Here is a 15039-nt window from a genome sequence, read left to right as displayed (position 1 = left end):
AAATGGAGCATTATCCAGGTTGCCATAAATGTATTTTTTAAGCTGCTATCATTGCTTGTCTAAACTCTTTGCTTATCTCATATGCTAAACTCATTGCTTTTCTACCCTCCATGAAAATCAAAAGACAGGTTTTGAAATACAGGCATGCATGGCTTAACAAACTTCCACTTAAGGAAGGACTGCAAATACAACTGTGGTCAAAGCACAACAAAGAGACTCTTAATTAGGCAGTCAGGTCTCCCATAGCCTGCAGCAGAGTGTCTGTTTACACAACAAAGAGGCTCTTAATGCAAAGAAGAGGCAATGTATCTCCTGTAGCCTGTGCAACCAGCTAGTGTCTGGCAGAGAGTGTCTGTTTGCATAACAAAGGCACTAGATTGGACTGAATGTTTGCTTAACAACCTAATTTCATAACAATGGGGATTGGAGAATTTATCCCCTTATCCCCTTTGTTAAGTGACACACACCTGCATAATGGGCCACATGTATTAAAATTGCTGCTGATCAAAGACTGTATAAACTCTGCAGTGGGTCCTCTCAACATTCCTCACCCTTGTTAATGTAGGAGGGTGCATGCAACTGTTCATTTCAACTGGAGCATTCCCACCAGACTCAGATCTGTAGATTGACTGGTGATTGCAGCTTCAACTCATGCTAGGGAGTTGGTTTTTTCTTTTCTTTTTCTACTAGTCAATAACCTAAACAACAGTTCTTGAGCTGTGGCTCCTGCTATTGATCACTTCAGTGACGTACAAGACAAAGACAAAACGTAGAAATGCCAAAAGCGCATGCATGTTTTTAACCTTACTCCTTACAGAAGGTCTTCCAGCGCTGCAGATGGAGGTTCCTTAGTGAATGTTATTGAATGGGAAAGAATGTAATTGTGAGAAGCAACGCCTCCAAGAATGAGGTCTCCTGCCTGGTGAAACTTGTGAGGTGGAGGGTGTGGATCATGTAGCATACGCTTAACAATATGAGCCTTGCATACTGGGTGAGGAAGTAGTACCAGAAGCAACACAATTGATACTATCATCCTACTTACAGATCTGTCTAGGCACAGTTTCTTTTGATGCCCTCTATTTCCACCTCTGAAGGCTGCAGTTAACATGTCATGTCAGCAATCTTACTGCTGGATCCTTGTATGTTTCTAGACCCTAGTTCTAGCCCTATAAAGTTTATTTTAATGCCATCTTTCACAGTTATTAGTTTTGCACATGGTCACTGAAACTACATAAAGCTTCAATTGTAGTCACACTAATTACAGTCTTTTTGATAATTAATGGAAGGTCACCTAAGTTGGAAATTCCCCATGGAATTGCTGAAGAAAACATGTTGATCACATCTGAACAGAATATGTTTTGTTCTCCATAGTTGGAGAGGATGTTGCATTTGCAGTGAACTGGAGCAACAAAAGGACCACTAAATACTGTTGACCTGAGTATCCCTGTCCTATGCAAGAGAGGTCCATCAGTGGTTACTAGTTGGGATGGCTGGGTGCTACTACCTCCAGGTTCAACAGCACATAGCCTCCAACTTGTATAGGAGAGCAGTGGAAAGAGTGGTGCTGGTGATGGAGCACTGGAAGTTACTAGAGAAGATATTGGATTCATGTGAAGCAGACAGGACCAGGCCTCTGTGTGTTGTACGTCCCAGTTAAAACTCTGCCCACATCCCACCGGGTGGCCAGAGGAGGAGGGTGTGACTGAGAAGTTTATTAAGCATGTAGTTGTACATTCTTTATAAGCACCACAGAATCTGATGCTATTTCATTTTGCTCTGGGAAGCTTTCCAATATAATGGATAACAAGAATCTGTGTAGAAACAAGGCAAACTCTTTACTCTCACAGAAGGTGACTGCAGTGAAAATGAGTCCACCACAGTATAGGTCATGAACAGTTCTTGGAAGCTTCAATCCTTACTAGTGAAACTTCTCTCCCGTTGCTTACATGTTAGATCGGTGGTTCTCAAACTGGTGAGTTGCAACCCACCAGGGAACTGGAAGAAGGCCATTCCTCCTTAAGGGGAGTGGCCAAGAAATCAGCAGCAACATGATTGCCATGATCATGCTACTGCTGGGTAGGAAAGGTATTTTTTTTTAACCTACCTGGGGGTTACTATGGCTGTCTAGAGTAGGGGTGTCAAACTTCTTCATACAAAGGGCCAAATATCATTCATGATGCCTGCCGAGGGCCGAAAGTGATGTCATTGGGCAGGAAGTGATGTCATGAAACAGATCATAACCAAAAATAAGCACTTTTTCTCATTTAGGAGCTCATTAACTGCAAATGACAGAAGAGAAAATACACAAATCTTGATCATATTTCAAGATATGAGAGAGCCCAATTTTCCTGTGGGCTGCCTTTTCAGCAGTAGTGCCTCAGCACTGCTCAGCAGCTGAGAGCCTGAGGGCCGGATAAAAAGCTTCCAAGGGTTGCATTTGGCCCCTGGGCCTTATGTTTGACATCCCTGCTCTAGAAGTTCTGGGGAGCCTGCAGCTCCCTCTGCAGTCTTCCCCATTCCTCCAAAGGACTGTAAAAAGCAATAAAAACCATTTTCATGATGAAAACAGAAAGTTTTTTTGTTATTTTTTCTCTTTTTTTAATTAACCACTTCTGTTTGAAGAACTGCTAGTTGATTACTGTAGCTGTGTGATCAGTGAAAAGAAAACACCATTGCCACACTAACAGCTATTAATGGCAACCCCCGAAATCTTTCAACAAATTCAATTCTCCGTCTCCCATAATTGCTTACCCCAATATTTTTTTGGAGAGGGGAGTCCACACTAGGCCAATCAATACATTCTCCTTCCTGTTTTACATGGTGATTCTTGCCTATTCTAATTTTAAAAACCTTCCAGGGGAGGTTCTGTAAAAACAAGAAGAAACCCTACTCTGGACTCTGCTACCTGCTAAAGGACAAATGGGTGCAGGGTGTTTAAAAACAAACAGCTGTGAATAATATTTTGTGTGACCCAAAGAGCCAGTTGGTTCAGCTGCAAGGGGCAGAGAAAGAAATAAGGCTGGATAGCGAGATGTTTCAGGAAGTAAATTATCTCTGTGGTCTGCCTTCAATAACTACAACCCCCCTAAAAGCCCCCCCATCAGTAAGCACTATCCAGTGCCCAGTTCCCAACTCCAGGGTCCAGTTATTTTATTTAAGCCAGTTCAGTGTGATATGGGACAAAATCAATTTTAAATCCCACATTTTTTTGGCGGGTAGGGGGCTGGATTGAGATTCAAAGCTTCCCTCTAAACAGCATAAAAAATTCAGTGTAATGAGGAGAGGAAATGAGACTCCACTATCGGGGGGAGGGGAGAGAATCTGGAAAAGACAACAACTCTTTCTAGTAAAGCAGTGGTTCCTAAACCTATTAGCCAGTGACGTATCGGGCGGGCAAGGGGGACAAATGCTCTGGACAACAGGTGAGGGGGGCAGCACTACGCTGCTATCTGCCCTGTGACCCCTCAATCCACCCAGGATCTTTTGCCCAGAGGTGTCCTGAGGGCAAGGGGAAGTAGCATGCTGCCTCCCCAACTCTCCCAAAGTCTTCTAAAAGTCTCAGAGGGACCAAAAAAAAACACTTCTAGTTTTATCGAAGAAACTGGAAGACGGATCCCAATGACAACTGATGCTGCAGGTTTACATCTATTGAAACCATGAAACAACTGATATGATTGATGATAAACGCAGACTCATTGTGATTAAGTTGATAAGAGAAAACTAAAACAACTGAGTGTATGTAACACACGCACAAAAATATATATCTGGACCGCAAAGAAAAGAAAAATGACACACATTACATTCCCCAATGCTATCTTCTCATTAGCTGTTCCCTGTTATTCAGCTGTGGCCTCAATATAATAATGTAACACTTTGGAGAAAAGATACAGCCTAGTAAGCCAGCACTGGAGGCCAAAATGGAGAAGATCTCCACAGCAACCATGTACTTGCCCTTAGAGCTCAGGTAGGTTGGCACAAAGGAGAGCCAAACACTGCAAAAGACCAACATGCTGAAGGTGATGAATTTGGCTTCATTGAAACTGTCAGGTAACTTCCTGGCAAGGAAAGCCACAATGAAACTAATAATCGAGAGGAAACCTGTATAACCCAATATACAGTAAAACATAGTCACAGACCCCTCCTTACATTCCAGTACTATTTCTTCAACCACTGAGTACATGTCCAAATTTGGAAATGGAGGAGAGGTTGCCAGCCACACAGTACAGATGCTAGCTTGAACAAGGGAGCAGGAAAGAACAATGAAAGTGGCCAGTCTTGTTCCTACCCATTTCCTCATCCTGGACCCTGGTCTGGTGGCCATGAAAGCCAGAATCACCATGATGGTCTTTGCCAGCACACAAGAAACAGCCACTGAGAAGATGATGCCAAAAGCAGTTTGTCGGAGGAGACACGTCACCCTCTGAGGTCGGCCAATGAAAAGCAAAGCACAAAGGAAGCAGAGCAGGAGGGAGATGAGAAGAGTGTAGGTGAGGTTCCTATTGTTGGCCTTAACAATAGGAGTGTCATGGTGCTTCTTAAAGGTTCCTATCACCAGAGCTGTGGTTAAAGAGAACAAAAGAGAAAACCAGGCTAAAGTGATCCCCAAAGGCTCTTCATAAGATAAGAAGTTTATATACTTGGGGATGCAAGAATCCTGGTTCTTGTTTGGGTAGTTTTCATCTGTGCACTTATTACAGTCATTCATGTCTGGAAAGAAAAGAAAATATCTGATTTCAGTATTGAAAAGGTGCCAAAATTCTCACCATAATTCCCTATTTTTCCATAGTTTAGGAAAAAAAAATCATTCAATTCAGGAGCAATATTCAGTGAGAATTTGATCACACATTGCAAGTGAGGGGATGACGGTTCAGATCACTGTTCTTCATTTCCTGAATCTCCTTTATAATGTTCGGTTCTTGAGTCTTTAGAGTTTGGCAGATCTAAAAGAAGGAAGTCTGCTTGTTTCCAAGAAGCAAGAGGAACCCTGGTAATTTTTTTTTTTTTTTTTGTATTTATGAAATAAATATGAAGCTGTTACAGATTTCATTTCCAAATAAGACACAAGACATTTAAAATAATTTCATAATGGAAATACCGCATTTGAAACTGTTTTTATTTTCAAAATTACAATATATCACCAACACTATCCAGAAGCATATTACTCCAGAGCTCCAGTCAAATAAGGAGAGGCCCTGTAGCTTGAAGAATGCCACTCTCCCACCGATAGGTTGCCCCTCTCTCACTCCCTGAGCCACTCAGTGCAAAGTTACCCTGATAGGCTCACAAAGGGGCCTGACCTGGCTCTTCTATCTTATGGCACATTTGTGACACTCAGGACTTAGTGTAAGAGGCCTGCACCAGTTCAAGCAGCTCTCTGGATTGTGCTCTCAATCTATGACAAACTGCTTCTCCTTTGACAAACTACTCCAATCTTGGGATTATTCTACAGTCATCAAATCTATTTTCTCTACAGTGAAAACACTGTCCACCTAGGCCAGTGTTTGTCAATATTTGTCCCCTGCTGTACCACTTCACATCATCCACCGATTGGAAGTACTACTGGAACTGACAATGATATCATCACCAGTTATTTTCAGATTAGGAGACACGATGCAATATGACAAGACACTGGTTATTGGCTCAGGGCTCAGGGCAGATGGGAGGGTTTTTTGAGCACACAAAAAGTGCACACTAGTGCACCTGCCGAGGCAAGCATCCTTCCACTGCTTGTAACACTGTGTTGCTGGTCTTGCTGTCAGGCGACAGAGGACTAGGATTCCTACGAGTACCACCGGACACCACCTCAAGTACCACCGGTGGTACAAGTACCACTGGTTGAGAAACACTGACCTAGGCCGCTCCCTGTCTCAGGGATGAATTCAGGGACATCACCAAAAGAGGCCCAGCACTATATTAACATAACCAGAGAATAGCAGTTGACTATGGGTTTCTAAGGATTCCTTCCCCTCTCATTTTATGGAAAAGCATCACACCAACTCCAACATATGTGCGGACGGATATTCTTACCCTTCTGGTCTGAAATCTTCCCTTCTGGACATGGGACACAATCATAGCAGCAAAATGGCTTCCCCTCCTTCACCTTCTTACTAGTTCCTGGATTGCAACTCTCACTACAGACTGACAGAGGTTGTGCCTAATCCATAAATGAAAAGGACAATGATAACCTTCAAAATAATGGTGGATTCCTTAAAACACTGGGGCCTTTTCATACATTATAGAAGTGGCAAGGGACTTGCTGTTCCTTGGCATCACCTGTGGTGCCATCCTAATATTGGAAAGGCTGGGACCATGGGATTGGGAATAATCACATAGATGCTTCTCACCCATTTGACACTGAAAGTAAGATGCCATTTGCAAAATGGTTACATCTCTGTGGCTTAGGTCAAATAGAAACTACTGACCATGGCTTCTTAAACTGTACATTTTATAGAGACGTCTGAGCTGCCTTTATTTATCCTTTGCTGAATAGGTTTCTGGGGCACACAAGTCAATATTACAGCTACCAGTTGCTATCAGACTGCAACCTGCCACCCCGTACAGCATTACCAAGTTTTAAGTGGCCACAATTAACATCTGGAAAAAGATAATGGATTGTGGCCTGCTCTTGGATGATGTGTGATGATGTTTTATATGATCTGCCAAGATGGATTTTACAATAGAGTTACGGGCAGCCAATCCTATGCTCCCCAGTGCCCAGAGTTGCGGCGGCACCAAAATGGTGACTACTGCATCCAATAGGACTGGGAAGCAGCTCCAGGTCTCCACAAGCAAGACCCAGGCAATCCCAATGGTTCTTCTCGGATCTGCACCCACTATTGAGCGGGCACAGAAACAACGAGTCTCCATTTCAGGTCTCCCAGGCTGGGAGGGGGGTCAGGATATGGAGGCAAAGCCTGCCACAATCTCCACCCCCTCCCCACTCCCACACCCCGCCCCACCTTCCCCCACCCTCCCTGTTCTGGATTGTTTTCCCCCTCCCTAACTCACTGTTCCCCTGCCTAGCACTGGCCTGGAGCACTAGGCAGTGTTCAAACAGCCTTCACCCGGCGCTGGTTTAGAGGGGGCTTGCGCTGAACCAGTACCAGCACCAGCCCAGCAGTAAATATCACAGGCATGCCTTGTGGCATGTTCACAACACTCATCGCTGGTGCTGGGATGGCATGGGCCCAATAGGATCCAGCCCTAAAACACTTAATTAGAGTAATTATATCATAGGGGATTATAGTGTATCAAAATATGGCCAGGATGGGGAGAGATTATTTTCTTAATTCTAGTTTGGGGCTATTAAGTGTTATATTTAATATATTTAAATCTTATTTAAATCTTACGTTGCCCACGTTCATTGTGAATTCCTTGCATTGGTTTTGTTTGTACGCTAGTCTGAGACTGTAATAAAGATTTATTATTAACTTCCTGAAAAAGAGGGTTACAATTATCTGGTGGGATGCAGTGCAAGCCACACTGACCCTGCTACATAAGTACAGGGGAATTTCAGCAGGCTTGGGCTGTCAGTGTTGCCTCAAAATTTGATGTCTCAACAGTAAATTCAATAGGATCTTACCTGATTAAACCATCTGTGCCACCATATGCCACCCTCATTGATAGAGACCGCTGGGGTTCGGGGACTCTGGGGAATAATCCTTCCAATTTTCAGACTATGAAAAGATTGGTTGGAGGAAGCAATCCAATTCACAATATCAAATCCAACTTCCAACTCCCCGTTCTGGTCAAAGGAAATCTCATCCCCAGCACTGTTGTTAAAGGAAACTCTCCTCAGAAAATGATGAAGCTTATTTGTTGGGGGGGGGGGGGAGAAAAATAAAGGCACAATTACAAAAGCAAGCAGCTGGATGCAAATGCATTGAATTTTTCACACTGAACCCTTGGAAAACATGGCCTTTCAGCTCCTTGATCAACTAATCTGGATGGCCGGTCCAACCATGAAGTCACGTGATGCAGCTTGCATCAGAGCAGCTAATGCAAGAGGCAGCACATTTGAGGTTCCTCTCACCCTGAGTCTGCCACCTATTCCTGCCAACACACCACGGACACCAACCACAATTAATCTGCTCCTTACTCTCTAATTCATGAGGAAATTGAATCTTCTCCTTCCCTCCTCACACTCTGTCCTCATGGGGGCTTTAAAGACTAAAGCGAATGCATCCCTTTAAACTTTGAATGCTGTATATGGAAGGTGCTCTTGGACCACCCTAGATAGTCCGACAGTGGCTTCTACCTTATCACTCAGTAATGGCAGCCATTGAAGAAAAGTACATGGGCATGATATACTGGTCCCTGTCTAACAAAATCGATCAGTTGGCTGCCTCTTTTTATAGGCTGATCCTTGGGTCCCCAACTGTATTAAACTGTCCACTTTTTCTTTTGAGCTTGGTACTCATCTTCTTTCTACTAAGGCCTGGAAATACACCTTTAAATTTTGGTTACGTCTTTTTTTTAAGATTGATTCTGACTCTCTGCTTGCTTATTCTCTTAAAGACCCTTTCCAATCCTCTTGGTCTGCGCACTGTATTTCTAAATTAGCTTCCATCGGTGTCCCTTTAGACTCTCTCTTTAACAGTAATTTTGATCAGGTGTTATCCCTTATTCATGATAGACTCTGGGAGTCCGAACGTTTATGGCTCTTTTCCAACTTTAACCAGGTATGTTCCCCCACTTATTACGGAATTTTTCCTTCCTTTGCTAATGGGCATTCCTATTTCCAGTGCCTTGTGAATCCTCTCGAGAGGAGGGCTTTTATGTTAGCCTGGTTCAATATTTTCCCCTCAGTGGTGTTGAGTGGCCGCTACTCCCGGGTTCCCTTCAATCAAAGGCGCTGTAACTGGTGTGGTATTGAGCCTGATTCTGTTACCCATCTTCTTTGTGTTTGCCCTGCGCTCAGTAAACTTTGCTGTTCTATCCTGGGCCCTGTTCTTTCAAGTTATTCCGGCCCCCCTCACCTTCTTGTTGTGTTCCTTTTACACGACTTTTCGCACGAAATTACAACTCTAGTGGCCGAGTTTCTAGCAAAAGTCCTTACCTTTAACAGTGTTGGGTAGCTCTGAATGGTGTATTTGGGTGAGCATTTTCCTGTGGCCTCGTTTCTATGTTTTATTTTATTTGTTGTTTTGTATCTCTGTCATTTATTTATGTATGCCGTAATACCTTTTATTATGCCATTAAAGGTAGTTGAAATTGAAATTGATATACTGGTCCCTTTCTAAAGAGGGAGGGGAGGGGAGAGGGTGAAACAGAGTGGGAGTGGTGACAGGGGTGGGGAGGAGGTGAAACAAAGCAGTGGCAGGAAGATTCTTTGGAGTCCAGGTCTTCCTTGTTTCCCAGTGTGGAGCCCAGGTCTACCTGTCCACACAGTATTGGCAACTAGATACAGTAATACAGAAAACCAAACACACTCCTATGTCTCTAGAATTTTTGAAATATAGAAAATCATTGCAGAAAATTAGATCATCATATTTAGGCTCACACTAGAGTGTCCTTTGTGAACCAAAACATACTTCTGCAGCACCTGTAGTTCTGCAGCTATGACCTTGATACACCCCTTCATGGTAAGTAGATCCACAAGCCAAGGAGTTGCGATAGCAGGCCACTTTCTTCCCAGATTTGACAGTGTTCAGGAGTGTCATGTATTGATTTCTTGGCCCAGCATGTATGGCTTAAGGTAGCCGCAGCTGCTGTGCACTAAGTATCCCATGTGTGCAGTGAGTCTGGGTGAGATTGGAAAATGTAAGTTCCCAGGGAATTTCTGGGTGCACTTTGGCTTCTGGGGGCTCTTTTTGACCCTGGACCCAGGTACAAATTACCTCCTATACCCCTTCTCATGGGCCCTGCGGCAACCACCACCCCTTCACACAAAAATACAATTAAATTTGTAATAATTAGAGAAGATTTATTAAAGATTTATTAGATTTATTATTTATAGTGAAGATTTGTGGGCTACTGCTTTTGTGCAAGCAGTGTGAGCAGTTCATTCTTCACCCTCTCTGGTGGTCCATGGGGGAGCAGGAAATAATCAAAGGCAATCTTTTTTCTTTTTCCTGAGACTTCGCATACCACTTCTCGGGATCTCAGGGTTTCGCGAACCACCCGTGGGAACCAGTGCTTTAAACGCTGTGTATGGAAGGAGCTCTTGAACTACCCTTTATAGACAAACTCTGCAAACCAACAGTGTCTCCTACCTTATTACTCAATAATGGCAACCATTGCAGAAAAGTACATGAGCGTGGTCTGATGGGGTTTATCAGTAAACTACTTGTTAAAAGTGAGAGTGGGCAGTTGGGAGAAGAGGACATGAGTGATGGTAGAATACTTGATAAGATGAGAATGTTTGATGGTAGAATACTTGATGAGTGATGGTAGATACTGGAGGTAACAGAACACTGATTGCTAAGAGAACATAATATTAAAAAGGAAAAGCAATATGAATTCAGCAAAACTGCATTTTGCTATTAATTACAAGGATATGATGCACTGTCTCCATTACCTGCCACAGTTGTTGCTTCTGGAGCTTCAGTCCTCCTCCACCCATCACTGCTTTGTGACTGAGTCGAGATGAAGACATGGCATGTACGGCATGGGCTACAGCATAGACAGCATTGTAGACACTGTAGCTGTGGCCAGTCATGCGCATTTCAAAAAGAGATCCAGGAAGATTCTCCAGCTTCTCCTCCCCTGTACAAATCTCTGACTCCACCTTGCCATTAACATAATTGAAGAATATGCAGTCAAATGCCTGTTGCCAAAAATCCCTGAGAAAACCATCCCCTTTTGTTCTGTAAGGGTGTCTCTTCTCAACAAATTGCTGAAATGCTGGCAGATCATTGGAGTGAACTGTAAAGGCAAGTCCACCATGGAATATTTGTATATCCCAAGTCCTTTGAAAGGCCATTGAAGTTATTTCTACCTGGGCTGTTACAATCCACACTTTACCTTTTGCTGGATTGATCTCATGTTCGAGTTCTGATAAATATGGAAAAAATCTAAAAAAGGTCATGGAATAAGATTCTCCGTAGGCTATCACTACGTTGGTTTTGCTGTTCATGACTTTATCATGTATTTTTGCTCCCTTCTGAAACATGTCCATAATTTCAGTGACAAAAGGTATTTGTGGGACTCTCACTATGAATTCAAAACAGATTCCATTCTGAGAAAACATTGGAAGCACAGATTGCACAAATCTCTCTCCATTCTCGTTATCCATAACACCAACCCCAACCCACGTCCATCTGAAATAGAGAAGTAAGGAGAGAATCCCTGCAAATTGAAAGTCTTCCTTTGGGACCATTTGGTAGAAGGGAAGTCCTGGGGTTTTATCATCCATCACTGGAGCAGAGCCATAGATAAGCTAAAAAGAAGGGAAAGGGAATGTAATAGTAAAGGTAGCATTTCTGCAGTACTTTCAAGTGCACAAGCAATATACTGGCAATCTTACAAACCATCACATATAATGGAGCCCTAAACAAGGAGGAGATGGAGAGAGGAAAGAAGGAGAAGAGGCAGGGCAAGTAGGTGGCTTCCCAGAGCATTGTAATCCCAAGGAGGCACCAGGTGGGTAGCCCAATCCTAAACTTCCCTAGTATCCAGGGATGCAGCTGCGCCAAAATGGAGACCGCTGCATCCAATGGAGCCAGGGAAGCACCGCCAGGTCGCCTCAGGGTGAATTTATGTTCCCTTACCTCATGTAGTGGCCAGGTGGCCCTGATGGATCTCCTTGGATCTGTGCCCGCGATTGAGCGGATGCAGATTCAGGGAGACCTGTGTTGCATTTCCTTGCCCAGGAGGTGGTTAGGATAAAAGATGGCAGGGCCTGTTGCCGTCTCTGACCCTTCCTGGGCCTGCTCCTCACTTCCCTCTGACCCCCACCTGGTTCTGCCCCCTCTCCATCCCAAAATACCCTGCTGCTGGCTGGCAGTACAACTCACAGCTGGGAGCCCTTACCATGTGTTCATTGGCACCGCAGTCCTGTGCCAGCTGCCACTGGGCCTTGAGCCAGAGGTGCACCTGTATCTCTGGAGCAAATGTGCTTTAAGGCTTTTTGTGTCAGTCGGGCCAGCAATAGGATTGAGGCCTAAGGCAAGTATATGGCCTTAGAAATGAACTAGTTTCATGAGAACTTTGCCATCATCACGAAGGTAGCTGCAGTCACCTCTTATTTTTCCATGCTTTCTTTTGTCCTGAGGAGTTTTACTGCACTCAGTGATAGTCCCCTAAAAAGTGTACACATTTGCCAAGGCTATTGACTTCACAGTAGATAAAAGCTTATATAGTATACATTATTTTTCCATGGAAAAAATGGAGAGGGGTCTTTGAATCAGCACAAACACCCACATATGGGTTGGGTCTGGTCAATACCTAGATAAGAAATGATTGAGAGCCCCACTGTGTCACTTGGAGTTCCACCATGGAGGAAAAGTGGGATATAAATGTGATTACAAAATAGATACCACTCCTACCTGTGGAATTTTGTAGACATCCAAGACATTTGCCACATGAAGGGAAATTAGGGGGTCCAGTCCCCCAATCACTGCTATCAGGTTGTAATGGGTATCACATAGGAAATTGGGGACAAATCTTTGCAGTGTGGATATGAGTAGCAGTGTGGCATAATAGGTCCACTTTTCCTTGAAGTAGCTGTCATAGATGTGGAAGCCCAAAGTGACATTGGGTAAGAGGTCCGGACTCCCATTGATCTCCTTGACTGCAAATGCCAAGGCCAGGATGTGCTGGTAATTCTTAGGCAGGACACTGGAATGTGAGTTGCATTCTTGATCAAGAGAATGTTCCAGCATTTTTAAGAACATTGTTAATATGTCTTGTGCATTTTCACTTTCATTGTAATTTATTACAATCTATACAATTACCTTAAAGGAACTCCTGTAAACTCATTTCAAGGAAGTTTTGCTTTATGCTATAGCATTTCACAACATGTATGAAGACACATTTAATGAAATTACAAGAGAGAATCAACTAATTGTGATATCAGATTAACATATGAATGACTCTCCTCAAAGAGTTCTGCAACGTATGTTAGATCATTTTCTCCTCTATATGAAACTTAGGATGCAATGCTAACCAACTTTCCAGTGCCAGGTAAGGGAACAAACATTGCCTTACCTTGAGGAGACATCCGTGACTGCCCCCCAACTGCAGGATGCAGCATATACCCCATTGGCATGGCTATGTCAGTTGGAAAATTGGAAAATTGGTTAGGATTGTTCCCTTAATCACAAAACTACAAGAAAGAACAGTGACTGAATGCACTGGCATAGCTAGAGGGGTGGCGGCACACTAAGTTTTGCAGGGAGCCTCCCTGCAGTGTGCAAGTGGCTTCTCCCCTTCCCCTTTGGAGCCATGTGGGAGGGTGAGGCTGCAGGGAGGCTCCCTGAAAAACTTAGTATGCCACCCCCCCCTCTAGCTATGCCAGTGACTGAATGTCTGGGAAAAGTGAGCAAATTCCAAGAGAAGGCAGTCTGACCAAGGTGAGAAGTTAGTGCACCAGACCTCTTCCTGTTTCCTGGTTTGCCTGGTTTGCCTTTACAAGATGAGCAGCTGAGGATTGAAAAGAAGACAATTCAAACATCTAGCTTTCAGGTGAGAAGGGAACAGAATATATTTATGTTACACAAAATAGACAGGGATGGCTTGATTAATTCTAATATGACTCGGAATAACGCCTCACTATGAGACGTGCTGAATTAAAAGGAGAAGGAAATTCAGGATCTGTTTCAGAGAGGAAACCATAGGGCAGGATAGAAAAATTTGGTGTGTCACAGATGGTAATGGAAGAAAGAAAGAGTTGCACTCAGGCTAGGAAGATGTTTTTCTACTCCCCTATTCAGTAAAAAAAAACAGCTTGTGACACAAAAGAGTAAGACAAAACATGGGAATGTCCAAAGTGCATGTCTGCTTTTTAAATCTCACTCCTTACAGAAGATCTTCCAAAGCTGCGGATGGAGGTTCCGTTATGAAGGCTATTGAACGGGAGAGAATGAAGCTGTGGGAAGCAACTCCTCCAAGGATGAGGTCTCCTGACTGATGGAACTCGTGGCGCGGAGGGTGTGGATCACGTAGCATGCACCTAATGATGCGAGCTTTGCATGCTGTGCGGGGAAGTAGCCCCAGAAGCAACACCACTGACACGACCATCCTGAGTACAAATTCTCCTAAGCACAGTGTCCCTTGATGTCATCTATTTCCAGTTTGGAAAGATCAAGTGAAACTACCATGTAAGCAATCCTGGTGGTTGCTTGTACTAGTTCCTAGTTCTAGCTCCAAATTCTATAAAATTTACATTTAATGCCATATTTCGCCGTCAATTACTACTTTTGCCCATGTTCACTGACACTATATAGCAGGTTTCAATTGTAGTAAAACAAATTACAGTTCTTTTGTTAATTATCAGGAAGTCACCAGTTCTAAGTTGGAAATGCCTTATGGAATTGCTAAAGAAAACATGTTTATCACATCTGAATAGAACAGTTTCTCTCTCTCTCTCTCTCTCTCTCTCTCTCTCTCTCTCTCCAGTTTGAGAGGATGTTACACCTGGGCTGGGAATTAACTGGAGCAACAAATGGATCACTAATACTATCAATGTGAGAATAAATCTCTAGAGACACAATTGATCTTGTCATGTTCAGGAGACCTCTGTCAGTGGCTGTGGGGCCCAATGCCCTGAGGCTCAAGCCTCTGTTTTTATCCTTTTTAGTGTTAAGGGTGCGGGCTGCCTTCTGGAGCATTTGTTGAGCTACATCCTCATTAGATGGGGACCATTCTGGTAGCCTTGTATTCACCTTTGCCTGGCCTTCAATATGAACCAAGGCACGGTTGCTTACTTATGAGTAAATGCAAATGAATCGGGCACAATCCCATCGTGCGCTGGATCAGGCATGCCAGGAGGCTTGCACTGCATCCAGCTCAGGATAGTGGCCATAAGAAGCTCAGCCAGAGGTAAGGGGAAACACCTCTTGAGGTGGAGCAAGTCCGAGGAGAGCAGAGCGGCTTGAA

General features: G+C 43.7%; 1 protein-coding gene across 1 annotated transcript; it reads right to left on the bottom strand.

Moving 5' to 3' along the window:
- Positions 1 to 3811: 3811 nt before the first annotated feature.
- On the bottom strand, positions 3812 to 14109 carry LOC136653373 (vomeronasal type-2 receptor 26-like). Its single transcript, XM_066630278.1, has 6 exons — positions 13964 to 14109; positions 12489 to 12780; positions 10520 to 10768; positions 7583 to 7810; positions 6028 to 6154; positions 3812 to 4707 (listed from the first exon to the last, which is right to left on the bottom strand). Exons 1-6 carry the CDS (start codon positions 14107 to 14109, stop codon positions 3812 to 3814), a joined length of 1938 nt encoding a protein of 645 aa, XP_066486375.1.
- Between the last annotated feature and the right edge of the window lie 930 nt (positions 14110 to 15039).

This window comes from Tiliqua scincoides, chromosome 5 (genome assembly GCF_035046505.1).
Source record: "Tiliqua scincoides isolate rTilSci1 chromosome 5, rTilSci1.hap2, whole genome shotgun sequence".
Lineage (NCBI taxonomy): Eukaryota > Metazoa > Chordata > Lepidosauria > Squamata > Scincidae > Tiliqua > Tiliqua scincoides.
Note: the sequence above shows the minus strand (reverse complement) of the source record. Positions and strands in the feature narration are given on the sequence as shown.

What these genes read in the sequence shown, in the direction of transcription:
- LOC136653373 (XM_066630278.1), bottom strand. Translation starts at nt 14,109, where the DNA reads ATGCTACGTGATCCACACCCTCCGCGCCACGAGTTCCATCAGTCAGGA. An exon ending in GCAGCTTTGGAAGATCTTCT is followed by an intron (nt 12,781 to 13,963) that starts GTAAGGAGTGAG and finishes CTCACATTCCAG; the next exon opens with TGTCCTGCCTAAGAATTACC. An exon ending in GAAGATTTCAGACCAGAAGG is followed by an intron (nt 4,708 to 6,027) that starts GTAAGAATATCC and finishes TTTTCTTTCCAG; the next exon opens with ACATGAATGACTGTAATAAG.